The sequence below is a fragment of the Sebastes fasciatus genome, chromosome 5 (assembly GCF_043250625.1).
Source record: "Sebastes fasciatus isolate fSebFas1 chromosome 5, fSebFas1.pri, whole genome shotgun sequence".
NCBI lineage: Eukaryota > Metazoa > Chordata > Actinopteri > Perciformes > Sebastidae > Sebastes > Sebastes fasciatus.
In genome coordinates this window covers 15,865,919-15,890,881 of record NC_133799.1, presented here as the reverse complement: position 1 = coordinate 15,890,881, position 24,963 = coordinate 15,865,919, and the positions used below count along the sequence as shown (strand labels likewise).

At 41.0% G+C, this 24,963-nt stretch overlaps 1 protein-coding gene across 5 annotated transcripts in view; it reads left to right on the top strand.

Annotated features, from left to right (window-relative positions):
* The window catches only part of arhgef18b (rho/rac guanine nucleotide exchange factor (GEF) 18b), a 48,073-nt gene that overhangs the window by 19,379 nt on the left and 3,731 nt on the right, over positions 1 to 24,963 (top strand). For all 5 annotated transcript variants that reach the window (XM_074635297.1, XM_074635300.1, XM_074635299.1 and 2 more), the window contains 19 exons: positions 5,239 to 5,306; positions 6,367 to 6,412; positions 8,065 to 8,266; positions 8,948 to 9,054; positions 10,538 to 10,678; positions 11,799 to 12,049; positions 12,273 to 12,398; positions 12,515 to 12,632; positions 12,757 to 13,011; positions 13,207 to 13,283; positions 13,510 to 13,688; positions 14,240 to 14,313; positions 14,653 to 14,838; positions 15,051 to 15,197; positions 15,471 to 15,586; positions 16,980 to 17,048; positions 17,222 to 17,269; positions 17,467 to 17,748; positions 18,025 to 18,174. In XM_074635297.1, the coding sequence (XP_074491398.1) occupies positions 5,239 to 5,306; positions 6,367 to 6,412; positions 8,065 to 8,266; positions 8,948 to 9,054; positions 10,538 to 10,678; positions 11,799 to 12,049; positions 12,273 to 12,398; positions 12,515 to 12,632; positions 12,757 to 13,011; positions 13,207 to 13,283; positions 13,510 to 13,688; positions 14,240 to 14,313; positions 14,653 to 14,838; positions 15,051 to 15,197; positions 15,471 to 15,586; positions 16,980 to 17,048; positions 17,222 to 17,269; positions 17,467 to 17,748; positions 18,025 to 18,174 (2,642 nt within the window). The remainder of the gene's footprint in view (positions 1 to 5,238; positions 5,307 to 6,366; positions 6,413 to 8,064; positions 8,267 to 8,947; positions 9,055 to 10,537; positions 10,679 to 11,798; positions 12,050 to 12,272; positions 12,399 to 12,514; positions 12,633 to 12,756; positions 13,012 to 13,206; positions 13,284 to 13,509; positions 13,689 to 14,239; positions 14,314 to 14,652; positions 14,839 to 15,050; positions 15,198 to 15,470; positions 15,587 to 16,979; positions 17,049 to 17,221; positions 17,270 to 17,466; positions 17,749 to 18,024; positions 18,175 to 24,963) is intronic.

The window sequence follows — 24,963 nt, the reverse complement described above, 5'->3', positions numbered from 1 at the left end:
AGCTGTGTATAACTGTATCTTTGTTTTTATTCTGGTGCTCCCCACCCCGTTATAGTTGGCTCAGGGACTGTGCAGCTATAACTGGCTCTTTGTTATGAAACTCCATAATCCTCGATGTGTTAAATGATGTTGTTCTTGATTGTCAAATTCTTGCTTTTCTTACTCTCTGTTCGGATTAAGCTTTTTCTCTGTGACTGGGTCACATGGTGCTAATTGTGCTTGGCAGGTCTGCCGGTGCATAACAGCCCACTCCACTGACTCTGGGTCTCACCCATCTCACCCTGTTAGCACACCACTTCTCCATGCATCACTGCTTTGCCCTCCAGCATGCCTGACTCTCTGGGTGTCTGCCTTTTTACAAGGTTTAAAGTCGGTCTGCCTCCATGTCTCCTCTCAATACTTGTCAGTAGATTACTAAACTGTTGTTATCATCTACTTTCTAATGGGATCTATTGGCCTGATTAAGTCAGGTGATGGACACAAGTCTCATAGAGGGGGCTAATCAGCAGAGGAGATGTTGAATGTGTAAAATAATTGATCTTAGGCTATGTGAGACTTTAACTTCAAGTATAAGGCATGTATTTAGATCTGGATGTACTTTTTGCCTTAGCTTTCCCCAAGCTTTAACTTCTAGTATTATCTGTATGCTACTGGTGTTCAATGGTAATCCTGACCCTCCTATTTGAGCAAGAAATGTGACCGGGGGAGATGTTTCGCTTCACAGAGTAAACAACTCCTGGAGCCCCTGTTCCTCCTGTTTCACCAGATGATGTCATGGGTTGGCTGGCTGCTTCAGGGTTTGCCACAAGTGTTGATGGTTTTGTCCCTATTGTCTCAGGGAATTAAGAGTAACCTCTTACATATACAGGGAGCAGGTGATTTCTGTGTTTGGCTAAAAAAGGAATATCTTCAAAACAGCTGTTGTGACCTCTTTTCGTCATTTGTAGTATCAGGGTTTTTCTATGAACTGCATAGGGTGGTAGGTGGCACATGCAGTTTTAAGTAACACAGAATAGTGTTGGTTAACGGAAACCACAGTAAATATTAGCCTACATACACTACCCCAAGTTAGTTTCCCTGCACCATCTGAAGTTACACTCTGAAAGATTAATATGTTTGGATTAGTTATCAAGAAGAGGGGGTACATGCTGTTTAACCCTCTTCATACATTTAAACTGAACAATGCTGGCATATGTGAATCGTGTACCACCACTTAACCTAAAATCAGATGCTATGGCCCATAGAAAACACTGCACACGGGCACTAGCCTACATGATTTGAAACCTTTCATTTAGACTGAGGCAGTACTGTTGCTACAGAATTAAAAAAGATAACTCCCTTTTGTTTTGTATGTTTTTGCATGCTACAAATCATGTTAAAATTTAACCATATTTTAGGGAGTTAATAATACATGCGTTCATGTTTGTGCATGGACAGGTGCACAGTTTTTTTTTTGAAGAATACTCCAAACCAAAAAAACTGAAAACCAAACCTGAAAGTCTAACAAAAAGAAAACATAGATTTCATGAAAAATATTGTTTAGGGTTTTTTTTTAATTAAAAGGTTTCTGTTTAGCTGTTCGTCTAACAATGCAGATAAATACTTAAAGTTTCTGTGTAAACCAGCAAGGAGAGTTTTATTACACAATACCAGCATCTAAAATTCTATACCACGTTTTAGGAAATGGTCATCAGTAATGTAAACTGCCGGTATGCGCAAGTCCTAGTTAATGTGACGAAACTTGCAAAACCACCCTTTTTGGAAACTGCAATTCTACACACACACTGTCTTGGATCTGACAGTGTTTGAAGGAAATATGATAAAACAACTTTTAAGAGTCCTGTTGTATGAGTTAATATTTTCCAGGAGGAACCCACCCTTCACTATCAGGAGCTCTGCTGATTCAAGTCTTTTTCCTGTAAGATAACATGAGGCAACACACTCTCTCTTTAGTGGAACAGTTGTGGCGCAGGTAATTTTAACTTGTTCTGATATTTCCTTTTCTGATGGTTTGCTGCTGGTTAGCTTATTTTTTCACTGTTCATTTATCACTCTGCAGATCGCAGTTGTGACCTAGGCCTTGTTTGCAATTGCATTTCTCGTTCATTGAGTAACTCACTGAACTGTGCGCTGTACACCACAAGTGTGCTTCTTGTTTGGTAGGGTGGTTACCAGTCAGCAGATATTGGGTGTGGTGGTGGTTTTGATGGGGGGCTGAGTGTCCCGTGGATCAGCAAACCATAGTGCGGCTGACATGAGTGAGAGACTGGAACTTATCACATTGCTCAAAAGTGGCAGAGCTGGTCGACACTCACCCACTACGTCCACCTGATGACATAAACACTATGATAGTACATACTGGCCTGAGCTGTGATCTGTCAGTTTTCTGGTGCAGCATTGGTTTGGTATTGTGCTATTGCCAAATGTTGAGGTGGTCAGTAGTGAGCGAGTCATTGCTGATAAGCTCTGTGATATCAGTAAGCAGAAAACGCCCTGTTCTTGCTTATCTTTGGATAATTTTTACTTCCATTTAGCAAAAAATCTTTTGAATGCTGTTTGAGTACAGTCACCTCTATGACACATTCCTAAACAGAAATAGTTTACTGTTGGGTTCCTCAGTGATGACTTAAAGTGATGTTTTTGCAATGACATGGCTTTTTATTTACTTATCTTTTCCTGTTCTTAGCAATGCTTTTCCCAGCATTGCCTAGTTAGAGTTTGGGCTTTGTTGAAGATGTACCACTGGCTTGATAGACTTTATTAGACATTGAAGGCTTGTTGTGCATTTTGCCTGAAAGATTCAGGCTGGCAGAGAAACTGGAATTTTGCATATTAGTTGGAGCGAGGTGGAAAATGATCTCTTGGGTCTGGCTGCTTGACTGCTGATGAGTTTGTTGGCTTACTGAGTTCTGTGCCCGTATCCTCCATCAAGGTAAAAAAACAATCTTTTCTCCGGTCTCAAAACTGACAAGGACTATCTGATAGGGCGCAATCATTTCTGAGGGTGTTGTTTGCATGTATAGTATTTTGTGCTTTTGGGCAAACTGTGCACTGCTCAGTCGACATTAGGATTCAATGGGCTTGCACTCATAAAATGCAGTAGTTCAGTACTGCTGGACCCAACTCAAAGAGGGACACAGCACTGCTGGTGAAGATTATTCAAAAGCCAGTTTCTGTTTTCTTTTCCTTCAGCTCAGCCAGCAATTGTTCATTTATTACCAGAGAGGAAGAGGGGGGGGGGGGTAGGTTAGATTATGAATGAAGTCAAATAATAGAATAAAGGTGGATAGGGCTGGATCTAAAAAGTAAAAGGGAAAGAAAGAAGCTAGATTACACTAACAATATATAAAAAAGGACTTGCATTGTATATGCACTTCACTTGCACACAAAAATGATTATCTCTCACTGCTTCATGCCTTTACTGCACAGAAAGAAGGGTTTTTGTCATTACCTCCATTGTACCGGCACACAGAAGGGGAATAAGCAACAGAGGCCTTTGCAGTACAGAAGCTAGTGGAAGTTGCTGGTATGGGTCATGTTTAAACTGTGTTGTTCACAGGAGTGCCACCTTTGTCAACAAGCTATGCAGCCCGATTCAAACAATCACCATACAGCCTTGTATGTAAAGGGAGCAGTGTTGTGTGGGGGGGAAAGTTAATTTTAAAACTAACATTTTCACTTTGTTACGTGAAAAAATGATAATACATTTTATCTATAGAGCGCTTTTCATGAAACTCAAAGACACTTTAGACAGTTAAAATGATCATGAACAAGAACATCATAATATATAAAACACACAACATTAATCACAGATTTTTTTATTTGATTTGTGATTTGATAAATAATCATCAGTTATGTTGATATAATGACTAAGTGGGTAAAGACAAATAATAGAGCAGCTAGAACAGTCTGGTAAGTGACGCAACCTTTAAAACCAGGAAAAGACAACATTTTTGCCGTATTACATTATCCAAAATCTAAGACGATATCTAGTCTCATATCACTATATAGATATAATATCAATATATTGCCCAGCCCTAGCTGCTGGTCAAGTTTGAGTTCGTTTTTCACTCAGATCACTAATCATTCCGCACAGAAAAAAGGTTTTTGACATTTGAGAAAATAATAATATCTGGTAAATAATGACAACATAAAGACCCTCGCTGTCATTAAAATCACAGCACTTAAACACCAGTGAATGATAAACACACACAAAACAATGACACGTGATTTTTTTTCAGATTCTAATTTCAGACGTTTTTCCAGTATTGAGTGGCCCGCTTGGTGCAGTCAGCTGAAGTCTGCTTTTCACTAATAGCAGCATTAGATCAGGCTGTTACTGTAAACTCACCAACCCTGTTTCCACTCATCAGCCTCTCTACAGAGAAGCAGCTCTCATTGTTGTGTGTTTATGTATGTCTTCCCCTGTGTGCATCTGTATATGTTTTGCATTGAGGCCATGTGTTTCTTCTCCACGTCAGCCTGGTTTTAACTGGATTGGTTGGGGTTAGACTTTGCATAGTGATAGCTTCATTTGTTTGGAGAGCCTAGTCCCTCAGGAAAGGCTTCTGTTGCTTACCTTATAAACTATGTATGTTGTCTGGCTGGAAGATTGAATTGTGTTGTTTTAAAAGTGTTTTGTCCAGTAATTGAGTAAAACATGGAGGGGAGAACAATATTTTTCCAAAACAACTGATTTGTATCTGTGTTAATCAGCAGAGATACAACCAGTCACGTCATCTAAACCGGATAGCAGTAGCTTTGCTTTGCCATACAGGGAGAAAAGTGGACTAAAAGAGAAACCTATCACTGAGATAAAGGGAGTCTTGGCGGCCTGTCTAAAGTGTGACTCTGTTTCTCGTACATGTAAACAAACAGAAGCCTCAGTTAGAGTAACTGCTGCACCAATCTCATGGAGCCAGAAATGACTTTATGAGAATACTTGTCTGAAAACAAATGCTAAACTTTGTGATTGTTGATAGCGGCAGCTGAAAAAGCTCTGCCTCCAGGCTTCTGTGTCAGCACCGTTGCAGTGCTTTGTTTGAGTTACAGCCTTTTACTTTGAGCGCTGCCTTCAGGGAGCTGTCGGATTGGTTTTGAAATTTCTGAACTTTGTTTACCGTTTCATTTTTCTTGTCCATATTCGTTCCAGAAGCCACCACTGTTGCCCCTCTGTGTATTGTATACTCTGTATCTAATGCAGCACTGACTCTTTGTTCCTGTCCTGCTGTGTTTCAGACTGTGCTGTGAACGTTCACAAGAGCTGCAAGTCTCTGCTGGGTGAGTGCACCAGCACCAGGAATAAGGTAAACACCACACTGGAGCATAGAAAAACAAGGACTAAGGCGAGGCTACAGTGAAGTCCCCCTAGTACCTTCATTTCCACTGTGTTCTGTTATTTAGCATATATAGACAAGGTATATACTAGGGCTGTCATGATCTCAGATTTTCACTACATGATGATTGTGGCCAAAAGAATTAAATATAACAATATTATCGCAATATCTACAGAAATTTTCAAAATAACAATAATGCTATCAGACAAATTCACCTTTAACTTTGTTTGTTGTGCATTTTGTCTCTTTTTTGGCAAATGATTTACACTCAAAATATGAGCGTAGGGAGGTGGAGAGAGAGAGTCTGTAACCATAACTGTACAAAAAGCGAGTACGAGAAGAAACTGAAATGATTCAACAGGCACCGGATTATTTACACGATATTATCATATGTGTATTATTAACATAATATCAATATCTCCAAGGTTCAAACCTTGGATTGTTTTAGCACCACAGCAACACTAAATGCATGTGTCATCATGATCAGTGTTCTTTTCATTCAAATTGTAATAGTAAATGACGAGAAAAAGATTTGCAATATAAATTACTTTGCTCTAAAAAAGAGATTTCCAAGCTTTTCTACAACTTGTTGTTTTCATTATCAACAAACACTTCCTGCACTTGCAACCACAGTTCTTGCTTTCTCCACGTAGCCCATGCTTCATGATCTGTAGTTACATTTTGAGGTGGTGCATATTAGTTATAGGGGAACCCTCTATGTAGCAGCAAAGCCTCCACATGTAGCTACTGCACCACCGCGACAGAGGAGCATGAATCCACTTTTGGCAGGGAGAGTTGTGCGTTCATTCGGGGACAGCTTGACTGAAGATTACATGCCTCTGTCCGCTCTTATGAATCTGCCTGAGATGGACTTTGCTTGTTAAGGCCATGTGAGCGGTCTCATCCTGTAAAGAAAGTACAGTAAGAGTGTGCAATTTTTAGGCATTTTGTAATCTGTCACTCAGCTGATGAAAGCTTGAGAGAATGGCCTTGAAAAAAAATGCTGTCTTCCTTTATTTTCTCCACACAGAGAGATTCTCAACCGAGGAGTTATTCATTGGGATCTCCTAAACTTGGTAAGCAGAACATGCATGTGCAGATGTGCGTCCCACTGACCACAGTATCAATTGAAGTGTGTGTGTGTGTGTGTGTGTGTGTATCCACATTGATGGATAGCAAGATGGCTTAGTCCCCATGTGTCAAATAAAAAAAAACATTGCCTCTCTGTTGGTTTGCAGAGGATTAAACAGATGAATTATTATGACATCTGATGATGGATACGTTCTCTTTCTTTGTCTTACTGTATGTATGTATGTGTGTGTGTGTGTATATGTTGGTCTGGGTCTTTGTGGTATATGTGTGTTTTTCTGCCTACACACTGAGCGTAGAGGGGGAGTTGGCCTCCAACAGAATGTAGGCAAAGGTGATGATTGGCTGTTGTTGACAACAGTCAGGAGCTTCACCTCTGGTTCAATTCTTGTCCAAACCCGGGATGGATTTAGTAATATTGTACAATTTATACACAGTAGTAGATTCATTGATTGATTATATGGTGGCGCTCATGGAAGGAGCAGCTTCCGAACCATAAGATAAAAAAATTGCTGCCATTTCTTTTAAGCCCCGCTACGGAGCAGTGCCTCCGGGGCCGTAGCACAATAGACATACAACATACATTTCTTTACATGCCTGTAAGACAATAAAAGCACTTTACTTTAAGTCAAGTTTGTATCAAAACACAAAGAGAAACAGAAGGAATCAAAACAAAAATTCTATCTTTGCAAATTATTTTTAAAGAATGTCAGATTCTTCATTCCAATATTTCTTCTACTTTATAAAAGGTTAGATTAAAGGTCATTTGACCTGTTAAATGTGCAGTGCGTTTTCATTCATTATCATCAAGTGGTCCATCCCAGGAAATTTTTAATATTCAGCAGGTCCTGTTGCATGTGATTGGACCCGCAGGAGACATGCAGCAGCAGCTTAAATTAATCTCCTGTAGCAGTTGTTGTTCTCCTCTGAACAGCTGGAGTCCTGTCAGCCACACCTGATATCTCCTCCTGTCCTGCTCTAGTCAATCAGTAGCTCTTGCAGGGGGTCAGGGAGACAAGGAGAGAGGGATTCAGGAAAAGTGAAGAATCCGAAAGTGCGAGAAAGAGAGATATCGGACATGAAGTATCTGGGCGGGTCGCATATATATAAACCAGGTTTTGTGCTGTTCTCTGCTTCTGGTTTACTCCATTGAAGGCACATTGCTTATTACTTTTGCTACCTACTGATACTGCAACGTAGACTATTGAACCTTACCTTGGAGTGTGGATTATTACAAAGCTGCTCCTGCCACTCCTACTAGGTTGAGACATTCACAATGGAGCAAGCAGTTAACAAAGGCACTACCCAAACCACTGGGGCCTCCAAAAGTCGCTCCAGGATTGCTAAACTATCCTCCTCTTCCTCCGCCTCATTGCGGGGTCTGTCCGGACACGTTGGTGACCTGATCACCTGCCGATTCTTCCGATCCCTTCCTCGATCTTGGCTGAAAAAATACTGGGGTCGACTCGGACAGGAGTCAAACAAGCACCCGCCTGCCTCTTCGTCCTCATCGTCCTCTTCAGCTCTTCGCTGGTCATCTTTTCCTTTCTCTCTCTCTCCTCGCTGCGTTTCTCACCATCTTCCTTCTCCTTGTCCTCTTGTTTCCTCCATTCACCTGTCTCTTGTTTTTCCTCCCCAGCGCTGAAAGACCGGGACAGAGAGTGGGAGCATTCGGGCCCAGCCTCATCACAGGCCCTGGATGGCCACCCAGGTTTTCTCAGCACCCCAGGCATGACCATTAGTCCGTGGGGACCTAGCATTCAGCCGACTGCCGCCCATACCACCAGCTTCGCCGCAGCCTCCGGCCTTGGCCAGAGCCTCCGTAAACACAACCGCTCAGGGTGAGTATCTCTGCCTTGCAAGTTAGACCTTTCCACTCCTCATCTGAAGGCCTTTTTTGCACAGAAGACTTTGTTTCATTTCTCTCTTTATTTGTAACTAGTCTCCTTTTTAAAAAAGATCGTTCCAGAATAACATGATTCCTTTTTAACCACCACAAAGATTAGCTATCTTTCTCTCAAATCTATAATTCTGTAGATGTTTACAGGACCTGTATGTTAATGCTGAATATTTTTAGATTCTTTGATGCCGAAATACAATTTTCTCTGTGCCATCGTGAGATGTGTATTTATAGTTGACATATCAAGGCAAGCTGTCTTTTTTAATATAACAGCCTTATGAAACAGAGTCTAGACGGATCTCAGAAGTGGACTACTTTTCCGCTGCATTGCTTGGAAAAATGTGAAACGAGATGGGAAGGCGGTGGGGGAGAAAGAGGCAGAGACGGAGGCATAGGGAAGGTGTAAACATGAGCAGCAGACCGGGAGTTATAAATGGGCAACAATAATTAGGAAAGAAGGAGAGAAAAATGTAGCTGCATGAGTTTCTCTTTTGTTGCTCATTGTTACTGTGGACCTGTAAATGCACATGTTGCATACTTAGGCTACCACCAGCTAGTGGGATTAAGTTAGTCTCAGTGTCAGCATGTATGCCACCTTAGACCTGTGGTTGTCGTCCCTCAGATCCCTCCCTGGGGAGATGGATGAGACAGATGCTCTCCGCTCCAAACGCTGCAACGAAGACGCCATTTCCCTCGCTCCCTCCACAACCGAGTCCATCATCGTTGAAGGTGAGTTGACTGACTGAGGAGGACAGTTCCACTTTTCACACTCGGTTGTAATTGTTTCCTGGTTATGGTGGTAACAATAACTTTATTATCGCAGCCCGATCAGTCCTCTTAAGATCGATGCGTTTGCCTGAGTACAGAGTGATAGTTTGTTTTAAGGGAGTTTTCTTAAATGCAGGGAGGAGAGAGAGTGGAGTGTATTTTGTTGTGGAGTCAGGAGTGACCTCACCCTGTCTCATTAAGTTGTAGTGTGTGGGAGAGGGAGACAGGCTAACTGGGTACAAGCTTGCCACATACAAAGAGCTACTACACCATCTTTTTCTCCCAGCCCCCCTGTTTTAAGGTTTATTGTTTTATCAGACACACGCTTACCATGAAAGAGCTACTGCACCACCACTCTCTGTTGCTTTAGAGTATATTGCTGAAGTAACTGCAGAAAAACTAATTTGACAATGTCTGAATGACGCTTAATAAAAACATTTGGCTTACTATCTTGTACGTACTTTTAGCACTAAGCTGACTGTATCAATAAAAAATACTCAGCCACAAACACCTTTTTAAGGAAGTCCCTAAAAGTTTAAGTATTATCTGTTGATAAATAGTAATGTAATAAAAGTATAGAGTGCAGGGTCAGCTACAAATCAGCAACTCTTGAGCTGAGTGTAGGTCAACACTGACAGGTCTCATCGTCCAAACCACAAGTTCAGTGCTCTTTTATTGAAGTGCAGGTTTAAATGTGCTCAGACTAAAGCAAAACATAAATAAGAAGACCTCATTGTTTTTTCTCTGAGATTAATCTGACATCTTTCTCTTTGACAGAGCATTTTGCTTTCATACTGGATGACACACACAGTAGTGTCATAATTATGGGCTGATTAATGATAGACTAAGAGTTTGGTGGGTAAAGCCTTATATTTTAAATTGTAAAAAGTTTGGGATTAACAAAGAAAGTACGGCATATTGCCTTGTCACTATCTCCATTTATCATTTTCAGCCCTGCCAAAACACAAAAAGACGAGACATTACGTCAGCGGTGAACTATTCTTAATCTTGGATGCTTCACAATTAGTAATTGGAGACTTTCTTTTAAGAGATTCATCCCTTGAACATCATTGTTCATCATTTATGAATGACAGTGAATGTAGAGAATTATGTTTAAGTCATATGAGGACTTGAGTTATTTTTTGTCCTTTAGATGAAACGAAATCTGTTCACTTTGTGTCATCAGTCAGTTTGAGAGAGTTTGAAAGTTGATGTCACCTTAGTGATGACAAGAACGAGCTGTACAGTCCAGACTGTATCTTCCAGGAGTGCTGTTCTGCTTACCTTCACCTCTGACTGACCTTTCAGTGAAGACACTGACCTAAACATAGACCCCAACTTTGTGCAATTTCCCGTTATATCAGGAGCCAGCTTAAAAGTAATTTTTTTGTATTATAACACCGTCATATGTCATAGTTTTTGATGCCTCTGTTCCTCTCCTCAGATGCTCACTATGCAACAGTGCGGGCTGATCTGGAGTCTGATGCCCAGGACTTGGAGGTAGAGTCATGGAGTTTGGCGATGGACCAGCAGTATGTTAAGAAGCACACTAAAGAGATGATGAAGAGACAGGATGTGATTTATGGTAAGTGTGATTATTATTTTATTTTATTTTTTTAGGCCTGTACCTGTCCAATCAATGAGTCACCTGTCCCGTGGATTGAGGCTGAGCTCATTAATGGGATAGTTTTGGTGAACTGTCAACCTGGCTCATCAGTGCTACACACAATGGACATTGATTTTACTTTTAAAAGTGTACTCCACTGATTTAGCATCACACTCCTATAACATTTTTGGACTCACGGTGGATAATTAAAAAAAGAAAAGTATCAAAATTGATGATGCAGAATTAGAAGATATCGTCTTTTTTATTCCACACATTGTTCTTTCTTGACAAAACCTTGTGCCTACATTACCGAGAATGCAACTCAACCACTAGTGAGACGCTAGCCTCAAGCAGAGTATACGCACTTCTTTCTCTACTCAATTGTTAAAATTTCAAACTTGCAGTCTTCAGCCCGAACTGATGCAGTCGATTGACATCACTCAAGGCAATTTATCAGAGTTCACACAGCTCCCTCAGGAGCCACAAATACTTTATACAACTTTTTTCACATATGCAGTAATAATCCACAAGACCTGTAGACAGACTTTGATGTGATGGAGTTCCCCTTTAATTTTAAAGGTGCAGTGTGTAGGATCTGGTGCGTCTAGCGGTGAAGTTGCAGATTGCACCATCTGAAACTTGTGCCAAGCGTGAAGGAGAACTACAGTGGCCGACGTTAAAACGCAATTGGCCCTATCTAGAGCCAGTGTTTGGTTTGTCCGTTCTGGGCCAATATAGAAACATGGCGGCCGGGTCCGTGAAGAGGACCCGCTCCATATGTAGATATAAACGGCTCATTCTAAAGTAACAAAAACACAACGATTCTTATTTCAGGTGATTATAAACTAAAGAAAACACACTTATTAGTATTATATTCCATTTCTGCCAATGGATCCCCCTAAATGTTGCACACTGTTCTTTTAAGGATCAACTCTAGCCAGGTGTATGCACAAGGAAAAAATATGAGTAAAATAGGTTATGGGAGGTTTGGATGCCATGAAGCGCCCGTTGTGAACCAGTCCATATCATTGCAATGCATCATACATGTATGTGCTTTACATGGCAGAACATAAACCTATAACTTTATGTCATTGTACAGAGCTGATGCAGACGGAGATGCACCATGTGCGAACACTGAAGATAATGCTGTGTGTGTACGTTCGGGAGTTGAAGGAGAACCTGCAGATGGAGCCAGGCAGGCTGGACTGTCTGTTCCCCCGTTTGGAAAACCTCCTCGAGCTTCACACACACTTCCTGTTTTGTCTCAGAGAGCGGCGGCGAGAAAGCCTTGTTTCGCCCAGCGAGAAGAACTACACTATCAACAGAGTGGCAGACATTCTGATCGCACAGGTAGGGAGGAGATACATAGCACGTCCAACAAGAACACACATGAATACAAACGCCCAGCATTGATTTCTGGAATATGTCACTTAATAGAGTTGCACATGAACAATGTGATGCACAAATTATATGTAAACAGCATAATACATGTGCCACAGTGCAGTATGGGCCAGCACACAAACATAGACTACAAAAACAGAACAGAGAGATGACGGTTTTCTTTGTTCTCCAGTTCTCAGGTGAGATAGGAGGGAGGATGAAGGACAGCTATGGAGATTTCTGCAGTCACCACACGGAGGCTGTCGGCTTCTACAAAGAACAGCTGCAAAACAACAAAAAGTTCCAAAACATCATACGGGTAAGATGCATTAGTCTTCTGACTTTTGATATCAGATTTAATCGACAGTACATCTGTAGTTAAGTTAAATCCACTTGCAGCCCAATAAAGTAAATAATGCCTTTTTTTCTTCCCAGAAAATCAACAACCTGTCCATTGTGAGGAGGTTAGGAGTGACGGAGTGTATTCTGTTGGTGACGCAGCGCATCACCAAGTACCCAGTACTAGTGGAGCGCATTGTGCAAAACACTGAAGGTCCAGTATTTCACTTTTCAGCTAAATACATCACTATTGAGGAGAGTACACCCATATATTTAGTGAGGAATAAGTCATTATAGTTTCATCTTGCTGTATCTATAAACATGTTTTTTGTCTCTAGCGGGTACAGAGGAGCACGAGGATCTGACTCGGGCACTCGGTCTGATTAAAGACACCATCGTTCAGGTCGACGGACTGGTTAATGTCCACGAGAAGAACTCTCGACTCCGAGACATACACAACAAGATGGAGCCAAAGGCACTGGGGAAAATCAAAGACAGCCGAGTGTTTCGGAGGGAGGACCTGGCGCAGGGCAGGAGACGGCTGCTGCACGAGGGCACAGTCAACTGGAAAGCTGCTTCTGGCAGGCTCAAAGGTATCATATGGCATGGTGAAACAAAATACTTTCCTGATATACTATCTACTGGCGTGCATGAAAATAAATCAATAATGTGCCGTTCTCATCTTTTGCACAGTTTTGGAATTAATTAACATTAAAAAAGACACAATCTATTATCATCTACCTTCTCTCCAGCTTGCAAGTCTAAAGGTGTGATTTTTGTCCTTCCAGATATTCTTGCAGTGCTCCTGTCAGATGTGTTACTCTTGCTACAAGAGAAGGATCAGAGATATGTATTTGCTACAGTGGTGAGTGATCTTTTCTGCCAGCATGACACTATCTAACAAAAACTATATGTGCATCAAAGAGGAATACTTGAGTAATGTGCAGTAAGATGTGAGTGGAAACAGAATTTAGTCAGTGATATGTGACGGCTCTTTAACCGTCATTCATCAAATTTGACTACCTCAAGTACCAGTAACTAAAAAGCACACCCTCCTGTTTCTTTCCTCCTTATTATTGTGATCCACTCAGGATAACAAGCTGTCAGTGATCTCCCTTCAGAAGCTGATTGTCAGGGAAGTGGCCCATGAGGAGAAAGCCATGTTTCTTATCTGTGCCTCCTCCAATGAGCCAGAGATGTACGAGATCCACACCAACTCTAAGGAGGAGCGAAACACTTGGATGGGACACATACGGCAAGCTGTTGAGAGGTAGCTGCATTTTAACAGGGAGGAAATACACAACCATTTAAACAAAATATGAGAAAGATTTAGGGCGATTTCACAAGCCAACATTTAGTCCATTTTAATCGAACTCTGGTGCGGTTCGTTTGAGCAGTTGTGAACGCAGTAATCGTACTCTGGTGTGGACTAAAACAACCGGACCGAGACCACCTCTCACAAGCGGTCTCGGACCGGTTGTTGTTGTTTCCAAAGCGCAGGCAGCCTGTGCATCAAAGTCCACGATTCCCTGCATTGAAGTGGCAGCTTTCGAGACAAAAAGATCATTTCAATCCTTCGTACACACCCCTCAGCAAATTAATGTTTTTATTCGGTCCGCTTTAATTTGTGCACTGTGGAACCGAACCAGACTAAATAGATAAACAGACCGAAAGTATCAATTTAACTCTGATTTGGACTAGCCAAACAAACTATGGTTTGTGAAAGCGCCCTTCGATACAACAGAAAATGTATAGGGATCTTACTCAGTTTGCTTCATCTGTCTCTCCATCTGTAATGGCCTCTATCCTTTCCCCTCTTAGTTGTCCTCATACAGAAGAGAGGCTGTTCAGCGAGGAGGAAGAGGCACGAGCTTTCAGGTTCAAAGAATTTCAAGGTAACTGCATATCAAGTAAGCAATGTCGTAAATACAGAAATCCCCCTAAAAATCATATAGTAGATGTAGTCGGCCACAAGGGGGTGCTCGTGTATTAACTTTAAAATTGTTGGAAGTTGATTTGACTTTTTCTCTACATCTCCTCTCAGTACATCAAAACTGATTTAGGACACATAGATTGTATTCCAGGCAACAAATGCTGTTTATAACACCTGTGATTAAGTATAAGGGTTGCTGTATAGATGCACAAGAAGTGAGCATGTGACAAAACCTGCATCCCTATCTGTTGTTTTAAGAAATTAAGCCCTATCTTATTCCATTTCATGTTTCCCATTGTAGAGCGGCTGAGCCAGAAGGATGCAGTGGTCGTCCAGGCTCTTACTGAGAAGTTGCAGCTTTTTGCGGACATGGCAGAGTCTGTGGCAGGTCTGGAGGACACAGCTTCACGTTCCAGACTTCTGCTTCGAGGAGATGCCTCAGACCTCCAGCAGGGGGAGGCCCTGCTCAAAGGAGCTATCACTGAGGGTAGGAGAATGATGCATGATATCTGCTTTAGATACAGAGGTATGGCATTGTGTGAATTTTACAGATTTTCTCAATTTTATGTTCATTAACTGCTCACTGCAGCTATGTAATAAATCAGTAGGTAGTAGCATTGTTGAATTTGCTACTGTTCCCCCTAAACCTCTCACTCTGTGCAGCTTTTCAACCATAACTTGCTATCTCTTCCACTTCAGTGGAGAATCTCCAGAACCTGCTGCAGTCCGGAGTGAGGGAGGAGGCTCCGACCTCACGGCTGGAGGAAGGGAGCGGCTCCGGGGTTCTGCCCAGGCGAGCGGATACTTTTGGGGGCTATGACAGCAGCCCAACCATCCTCAGTAAGAGTGAGTCCAGCACAATCCACGCCCTGAGGAAGTCTACCATCTAATGGCTTTGCAATTGTATTTCAGTGGCATTTATGCCATTAATAAATCATAAATTATAAACAAAATGTGATTCCTTGTATTGGTTTTATTGGTTGAATTTATGTGCTTGTTTTTTACATGTATATGTGTGTCCGTATTTCTGTTTCTGTTTGGTTTAATTACTTGTGTGTGTTTGTCACTGTGTCCCTTTCTGTGTGTGTTGGTGTCGGTGTGTCGGTGTGTCTGTGCCAGATGGCAGTGTGAAGAAGAACTTTTCTGGCGAGTCCAGAAACAGAGACAGAAGCCAGAGAGCCAGCTCTGACCCTCAGCTCAAAGACCACTGTGGCAGCCACACCCTGGAGCAGACGGTAGACGCTCAGCGCGCGCACACACACACACACACACACACACACACACACACACACACACACACACACACACACACACACACACACACACACACACAGTATATCTTGTGATGAGTCACAGTGTTATTTCCTGTAAACAGTAGTGACCAGACCAAGTCATCTGGAAAGTTTCCATGTCCTGATGTTTACTGTAACCCTGTTCTTGCAGGTCACTTCATTTGTTTATAAATAGATAAAGCCTTGATAAAACCAGAATGATCAGGCAGATAAAATATATCTACATGTTGCTGACAATGAGCAGTGTGTGAGAAACAAAGCCAGTTTTATTCTCTGTTACAAGATCAGTTGTAATTATAACTGAGTTGCAGTGCTGTGAAAAGACCTTGCACTATTTATGGTCCTACAAAATTCCTTTAAATGAAGTAATTCTATTTTTTATGTCTAAGCTAAACTAAACCATGTTTCTGTATTGCTCTAAGGGAGAAAAAATGCTCCTTGTTAAATTACTGAGGAATATTTAATCAATATTTCACATCTTATGCTGCTCAGCTCTCATCCAGATTGTAAAAACAGCTTTTTAAACATTATTTGCTTTACATAATAGTAGTAGTTTACCCACTATGGCTATTTACAGCAGCTCGATGCAATTTCTTTCATATTTTAGTGTGTTTGATTTACAGAAATTAAGAAAACATGTGCATTGTGTCTGTTAATTTTGAATTGAGTATCAGCTAAGTTTTTTTTCTACACAAAGTATGGCTTCTAAAAATCAAATACAGCTGTATACGAGCTTTAAGCTTGCTGTAATTACGTCCGTCTGGGTCAAATTGATCACTATAAGCGGATGATTATTAGCGATTTCATTTTTCTTTTTCTTTATTAATTAGATGGTAATCTGCATGAAAAATAAGATTACCATCAAATTTAATTTTTTTTCGCATATGTTGTCATTTATGAAAAGACCCAAAATAAACACTGTAAGCGGACTACTTGATTACTATATGCAAATTATTTAAATAGCATTAGTATAGACAATTTCACAGTTGTAAACATTACAAATGTGTCCCAGCTGCACCGTATGTGAATGACATCAGCTGACAGGAAGTAAACATGGACCCAAGCTGTTGCCTAGCAATGCAATTCCATAGCAACGGAATGATTCTGTCCCAAGCTTTTTGAACCATATAAGCAGTTGATTACTGAAACTGTGATCATTTTAAGTGGTTTCCACTGTAATTCAATTTTAAAATCACATATGACTACAACAAATGTTTTCACGGCATCTATATTGTACTGTAATGTATTGTATATAGTACTGTATACAGTACTCAGAGTGTTTGTGACGTTATTTCATTAGTATGACCTGCTGTGTGTCTTGACTGCTGTTGCTCAGGTTGATGAGAGCTGCTGCTCTCCTGCCAGATGGAACCGCATCTGGTCCAACTCGTTCCCCGAGGCGGAGGTAAACTCTGCTTCTCTCCTCTGTCACCTTGTGCTACACATTTTGATATTCATAGCCATGCCTGCTGAACTGAAAAGATGTACCCATGAGAAGTTTGCTAGGGTTAGGGGTTAATCCAATTAAATTCTGGTAGTCATTTGATTATGATAACCTTGCCTGTGTCTCCATTCTAGTTCTTTGACAGGGTGCTGATGCTCTCCCAAAGGCTCTATAGTCTGCAGGTAATACTGTCCCCTTCAGTGTTTATCACAGTCAGTGAACAAAATAAGTTGAAAAATGTTGTATATTCTGTATGTTTGCAGTTTCATAACAAACGTGTTGAATTTCTGTTTCACTGAAATAGCGAATAAACATTGTCTCGGTACAAAATTCAAATATGTTCCCTAATGACTTTATGTTATGTTTCTCCTGTCTTCAGGCCATCATATCCCAGCAAGACAGTCACATTGAGCTGCAGCGGGCCTCGTTGACAGAGCGGGCCTCCCTACCTGGCCGCCACAGAGGGAACGTGCTCCTGGAGCAGGAGAAACAGCGGACTCTGGCCCTGCAGAGAGAAGAGCTGGCCAGATTCAATAAGCTGCAGTCTCAGCACCGGCAGGAGCAGCAGCGCTGGGAGAGGGAGCGGGAGAGGCACCGGCAGCAAGTTGATGCCACTGAGGCCCGGCTACGACAAAGGGAGGAGGAGTGCAAACGGCTGGAGGTGAAGTGATCTGTCCTACCTGAGCAAAAGATGTGTGCGGAAGGCTGAATATCATGACCTGAACAGTTCACGAACAGTCCCTATAGTGTTCTAGTTTATATATGCAAATTGTTTCAGAAACATTTTGTATTTTCTTTCAAGTTCATGTCTCAGTTCAGTGTGTACATTTTGCACACCAGTAATTTTTAAAAAGTAGGAAATAAAAACACAGGATGTATTTTACAAATATCAATGTTCCACCCGGATGTTTCAACATTGCTCGTTCTATTGATGCAGGAGCATCTAGCAGAAGAGAGGAAGGAGCTGGAGAGTCAGAGGGAGACGTACCAGCAGGACCTGGAGAGGCTGAGAGAGTCCACCAGATCTGTGGAGAAAGAAAAGGAACGCCTGGAACACCAGAGGAAGATCAAGAGGAAGACTATTGAGGTGGGAACTAGTTGTGAAAATATCACAGTACGCCGTTAAGTTTGGAGAACAGGCTCACCATACAATACAATACAATACAAGACTAGCAAGTTAGCTATTGCTAGCGGAGACAATATTTGATTTACTCAAAATTATTTACCTCAAAAAAGTAAAGGAGTGGACAGCAGACACAGTTTTGTTTATACTACATTAGGTGTTTGCATCAGAATCTTCTAGAGTATCAGGTATACACTAGGAATTTGCTTTGATTCATTGGTGTAAATAAGCAGTAAAAATAATAGAATAATTAAAACGTTAGAATAAAAAAATTGAAATTCTACCAAAATACAATATAATATAAAAACAAAAAATAAACATACATGGATTTATTCACACATTTCCTGGTGCGTACAGTCAGCACATTAGCAGATTGCTAAATGTACGTCGTGGCATTCTCGTTCTGGCAGCCAGAAAGATGCAGAAACTATAAATGAAGCTTAAGCTAACAAAAGGTTTGCAATACGATGTGATTTAATTCAGATACACTTAAAAACATTTGTAACTTCAAGGTATAAAGATTTTTGAATTATAATTTGTAGGGGACATGGATTAAAAAAAAATGTTTTTGAAAACTATGAAACTCTAAATTGAAGGTCATAAAAGAGTATGCTACTGCACCTTTTAAAGCTATGAGTAAGAAAGTGGAAAATGAGGACAAGGGTGAGCTGAAGAGGGTAATACCAGGAGCTATGGTGCTGCTGACGATTACTCACATGATAAAGAATAAAAAGAAGGGACTTTCCCATTTGTTGCGTACATTTTCCAAACCTTTCCTTACCTTGGCTCTTTTTTTTTCTTCCATCCCGTGGGCATGAATCCTGTACCCACCCTTTTAGGAGGTACTCAAGGATCTGAAACACTGATGAATGATAATTACACACGTACAAATGATTTCATCTCTAACCACTCAACCCAGGAGTCCACCTACGCAGGGTGGGAGCAGTCTTTCTCCTCACCTCTCTTCACCTCCGTTTCTCCTCTCTCCTCCCTGTGCTATCCTAGTACCTGCTAGTACAATGCGGGTCATTGTTTGTGAGTTTCATGGGAGAGGAGCTTTGAGAAAGATCCACTGACTGTAATTTCATGCCCGGTGCTAACAGATCTGTCAAGGAGCTACAGTAAAGATACTTAATATCAGCATTGTGTGTGTGTTTTCAAAGGCCCGTATCACCATCACAGTTTGGTTGATTGGCGTTCTATGCTGAGGAGAGGGAAGGGAAGCATGGGAAGTTTTCTCTTGATACAGACTTTATCTTCTCATCAAACCAAGAAGATACAGGCCTTGACACACCGGGGGCGTGACGAATAAACAACACAAAAATGCGAAATACTCGCCTGCGAATTTAAATGTCTAGGGCTTTTATTGTGAAAGGTGCGCTGTCTTTGTCAAGATTTAAAGGAGTAATAAAGTTTGCCATCCTGGTAAAAAAGCTCCCCCAGTATGTAACGGCCTTAATGTGACAGTTCTGGTATACTTACTTGGGGTAGACGATATGAATAAAATCCTCTATCACAGTATATATAATTTTATATCACAATTTAATTTTGATATAAATCATTTTCTGGAAAATCAATCAAGAAATGTTATTGGATAAAACCTGACAGCAATTTTCAGTTTTTCTGCTAATCCAGCAAATTAAAGACCTGACAAAACCAAATAGTTCATTACATGGATGAAAAATAAAAATCCAATATGAGAAATGCTAAAGGGGGCGATACTACAAATCTCGATTGTGTCTGTTAACACTTGAGTCTTCGTCCCTCCGCTCTTTTAATATTCCTGAGGTGTTGCACATGATTTGCTTGTACGGTGAATACTGGTAACCGATGGCTGATTTAGTAATTTCTTATTAAATTTGTGGGTACATTTTTAAAACAAGCAATGTGATCACGGGGAGATGAGCATGAACATTAATGGCAGCTCCATTTCCAATCCTGAGTCACACGTTTGATTCTGTCATCAGGTGCAGGCCTAATGATAGGATTGTTCACTCTGACTAATGCTCCTTTATGAGAAAGCCGAAACCTTTCAGCTGGATGAGTCAGTGTGTTCTTCTGCTTAAGAAAAAATTAAATTGTCATTGTTCGCACAAACTGAACAGCTGTTTTCCAAGATTTTGGGCCGATCACCCGAAGAGCTGCACTGATACATATCTGTATACGAGCATACAGATCTGTTTTTCTGATTGAGGCTGTCTCTAGTGATGTCATTCTCTGCTGTCTGACATTCCTACCTGTTTGGTGCCTGGCAGATATCTGTGATTGGCCAGTGCCTGTTATTCCTGCATACCAAGCTGAGTAACTGACGGTGTCGTCCATTCAAGTCCTGACTCGTCCCCAAAAAATGCTACAGAGCTTTTTTGCAACTGTGCATTCTGCTGTTTTATTGTTATTCATCTACTGCAGCTTAACATCTTAGGGATTGTAGATAGGCAGCCAGATGTCTGAAGATTTCATGGTAACATGATCTTTCAATGACATGTTTTAACTCAAGACGAACACAAGCAGCTGACATGAGCTATTGCATTCATCATCTCATTACTGGCTGCAGAAGGCCGGCCTTCTACTGCGAGTTGTACCTAGACACTTCACAACAAATCCTGGAAAACCACAGCCTCTGGCTGGGTTGACCTAATCTGCTGTGATGAGTAATGCAGGGACCCTGGTAATTACAGACGCCCTCATTGAAACAGTGATGGTGAGTAAAATTGCTGCGCGGTTTGTTTGTTTGTTACATGGACTGCAAGATAAGACCTGAAGCAGGTCAGTTCTAGACCCTATCAACACTCAGCACCCCATTAAATCATGCCCATAATATTTGTTTTAGACCAACTAAGTAGTGTGTTTTGTACACATGCAGATGTATGGGTTATAATTCCATACTGTTGGCTGTGCTATGGGAATTTCTTTGCTGCGGTTGTGGGAGATTTGGAAGTGGTTTGTTCCCCCTCTGCGTCAAACACATCAAACGGTCTTTTCATCAGCTGTGACCTCAGGATCTGTTCCAGGCTTCGGGCCAGCCTGATATCAACCGACATTTAATCACCACCACCCAACATTAAGACTCATCAGCAAACCCGTAGAGCTATAATTAGACCTCATAAAAAAAAACATGCCTCCTTGTTTTGTGTGTTTCGAAACATATGCGAGTGTTTGTGCAAGAGCGGTGCTCGTTGCGGCATGTCCTGACTTCAGAGGAACTTCTCTTTCATGTGTTATCTCATGTGATCACACTTGGCCCCTTGATAAGGAAGGCTTTGGGCTCAGGCTTTTCTATTGGCTAGAGCCTAGGCTCTGATTGCTCAATAGTCCTGTGAATGCAAAGTCATAAAGCGTGTTCATAATCAAGGATAGAGTTGGAGTTGGGGATTTGATTGACAGTAAAGCAGAGAAATGACTTGCACAATACAACAAGAGTCAATGGAAAGAAATAAGTTTTTTGCTGGAAGGAAACCTAAATTGTGGAAGCTGGGTTCATGACTACAAGGTCAAAGGTTCAATCCCCGACCTATTGGGGTCTTTAGGGTGAAACGCATCAATGAATAACCACTGCTCTTCCTTCAGTAACTTTTTTGAGATGCCTTTAGGCAAAGCACTCAGTTTAACAACTCTTGCTTTTTGCTCAAGAGCAGAAAACTGTAAAACTGGATTGCTACCTGGTGTGAGTAACAACATGAACATGACAAAGAACATTGCTAAAAACATGGGAAGATTGTCAAAGCTCAAGAGAAACGTTAAAAGGTCAGTCGTAAAATGGTGACCTGTATCTGTGTTTTTTACACTGAGTTATCGCTTCCTGTTTGGCCTCAGGCTGATTTACGATGCTGTTTTTGAGCGTGTTCATGTGGTCTTCAAAAAAAACCCTGAAGAGTAACTCTTTACACATCAACACAGGCTAAGATAGAACACAGAGCTCGAGGGTAGATATTTTCTTTTTTACACCATCCGTCACCGAAGCTATCCTTACCTGTTTGCCCCGCACTATGTGCAGTACTATTCTGTAGCCTCCTTCGACTGAAATATCGTCAAATTACCCAATAGTTAATCGTTTGCTCTGTGAGAGAAAATAGTTGAACACAGAATAAGTTGCGCTTTTCTGTGCATCTTGTTTGTTTCCTGCCATCAATTCTTGAGATGTAGGTAATGTGATGTAATGATTATTTTCAGTATCGATGAATCTGCACATTATTGATCAATCGTTTGGTTTTTAATACATCAGAAAAATTGCAAAAAATACCCATCAGAATTTCCAAAGTAGGGATGCATCTAGTCGCGATACCTGGGCTTTGGGTGTCATCCGATACCGAGGACTGATCTGATACCAGTGTTTAATTAATAAGCTGTATGCCTCACTGTGGAAGTGACTCGGATCATTCTTTTATGTGTAAGGCAACATCAAGCTGGACTTAAACATCGCTTCTTTAACTTTGTAAAAAAAAAAAAATACATAGATATGAATTTACTGAATTGTTATTTATTAAAATAAAATCATAAATCGTGGTAAACTTGGTAAAAAAAATCCTCAAAACAACATTATTTGCAATTCAGGTGTAAACCTTTTTAATGTGTCAACAAATTGGTAAAAACTTAAACAGGAATTAAATTTCCAGTACAAAATGTATATAGTATATAAACTTAGAATTGAATTGAATAGTCAGTGATCCGGTTTCGCTGCATCCCTTGTCCAAGGTCATGTCATCAAATGTTTCGTTTTGTCCCACTAAATAAGCTGAATTCAGAGAATGTTTGGAGTTTTTGATTAAAAAATAGCGTCAATCAATTATTAAAATGGTTGCTCAATCAACTAATCGCTTAATGTGATGTCCCAGGAGTCATCGTATAAATGGTATACAGAACAGTATTTACTCTGCGTCACCATCACATTTATAAACTGTATGAATTACTTGAACACAATTTGATTTTGGATTAGACCGATTTTAAGGCTACAGTGTTTGCTAATCTCATTAATTCACCACAGATCAGAGCTGCACATTATACAAATATTCAAGTTAATGTCTCACACATGGTGCTGTTCCACACATCATTTAGTCCAGGTAACATTCAGCAACCAGTATCTCCTTCCCACTGGTGTCCCATTGTGTATAAGCCAAGGCAGCATATTGTAAAGCTGTGTATGATATGGGAGTATCCAGGCAGTCGGTTTCAGGATGAGAGAAACCTGGCTGTATAATTAGCTGGTCCAAGCCTGTCATTAACAGAAGCCTCTGGAAGGCAGCCAGTGCTAATTGTTTATGTGCTGTCAAGTCAGGGATCTTTGTGCGCTGCAGCTCCCGCACAGTTTACTGCCCTGGAAACCTGCTGTTTGTGCCGCTTAAAGCCGGTCACCTTGTTCTGGGAACAATGCAACATCTGTGTGCCAGGATGAGTGAGTGCTGAAGGAGGGAAAGAAGAAAGGGGGATTTAGGGAAGGAAGTATGGAGACTTTCCCAGTGGGGCCCCTCTCTGCCTCGGGTCCCGTCATGCTCTGCTGTTACAACTCTACACACACACACACAGTCACAGTCAGATGAGTCTGCCCTTCATGCCTTGTAAAACACTGTCATCATGCGTTCCCCTTCTCCACAGGAAGTATTCTGCATCATCATCAATCATAGTGCATGTGGACTATATACCAAACACAGTTACAGACTGACTTTAGGTTGAAGACACTACGGTTAAGACTGGTGTTAGACTGACTAATATTTGTTTGGTGATATATTATTATGATCATGATGATATTGGCCTTTTTTTTTTTTAAAAGTATCATAACTACTGAGTTTTAATTAAGCACATACATGTTTTAAGACTGCTTAAAATTTTCCAATTTATTTTGAAAATGTGTCATTTATGTAAACCGAAAGATATAATACATGATAATTAATACACAATGAGCAGAGACGCATATACGGCCAAAAAGCTGCATTGAGCTGCATCATTCAGTCATTCAGGCCCCAGAATCTCAGAGAATGTTTCTTAGAGATCAAGAGAGTTTTTTCTATGATTGAGACCATTCCAGCGATCCATCTTTGGAAACGCAGGGACGAGGAGGATTTCCAGTCCATTAACATCCGTCTCTTGGCTGTAATCATCGCAAACATCAAGTACTTTTATGTTGCTTTATGTAGATACCAAGCTGATTCTGAACAGCAAGAAACTAACTGTTTTCTCTGTTTTGACATTTTAATTATATATCCACGCCAGCGACAGCCGCGGCCAGAGGCATTATGTTTTTGGGTTATCCGTCCGTATGTCCGTCCCATACTCGTGAACGCGATATCTCAGGAACGCCTCGAGAGAATTTCTTCAAATTTGGCATAAACGTCCACCTGGACTCAAGGATGAACTGATTAGATTTTGATGGTCAAAGGTCAAGGACACTGTGACCTTAGTCCGTCCCATTCTTGTGAAAGTGATATCTCAGGCCTGGAGGGAATTGTATTACATCTGGCACAGACATCCACCTGGACTCAAGGATGAACTGATAAGATTTTGCTGGTCAAAGGTCAAGAATTAATTTGCTAATTAATGACAATTTCACACAAAAGTCTAAAAGGGATAAAATGATGAAGTGATGACATTTTGGATAGACATGGTCATGGATGTAAACTGCAACTTGGCTGCTTGGCGGAGGCATACAACCGCTCGGCGGTAATTCCAGTTTAATGTGTGATAAATATCCTTCTGCAACACATTGGGCCACAATGTAGAAGGGCTTAAACTTGTCTTACTGTAACAGAGTGAAAAGATGCT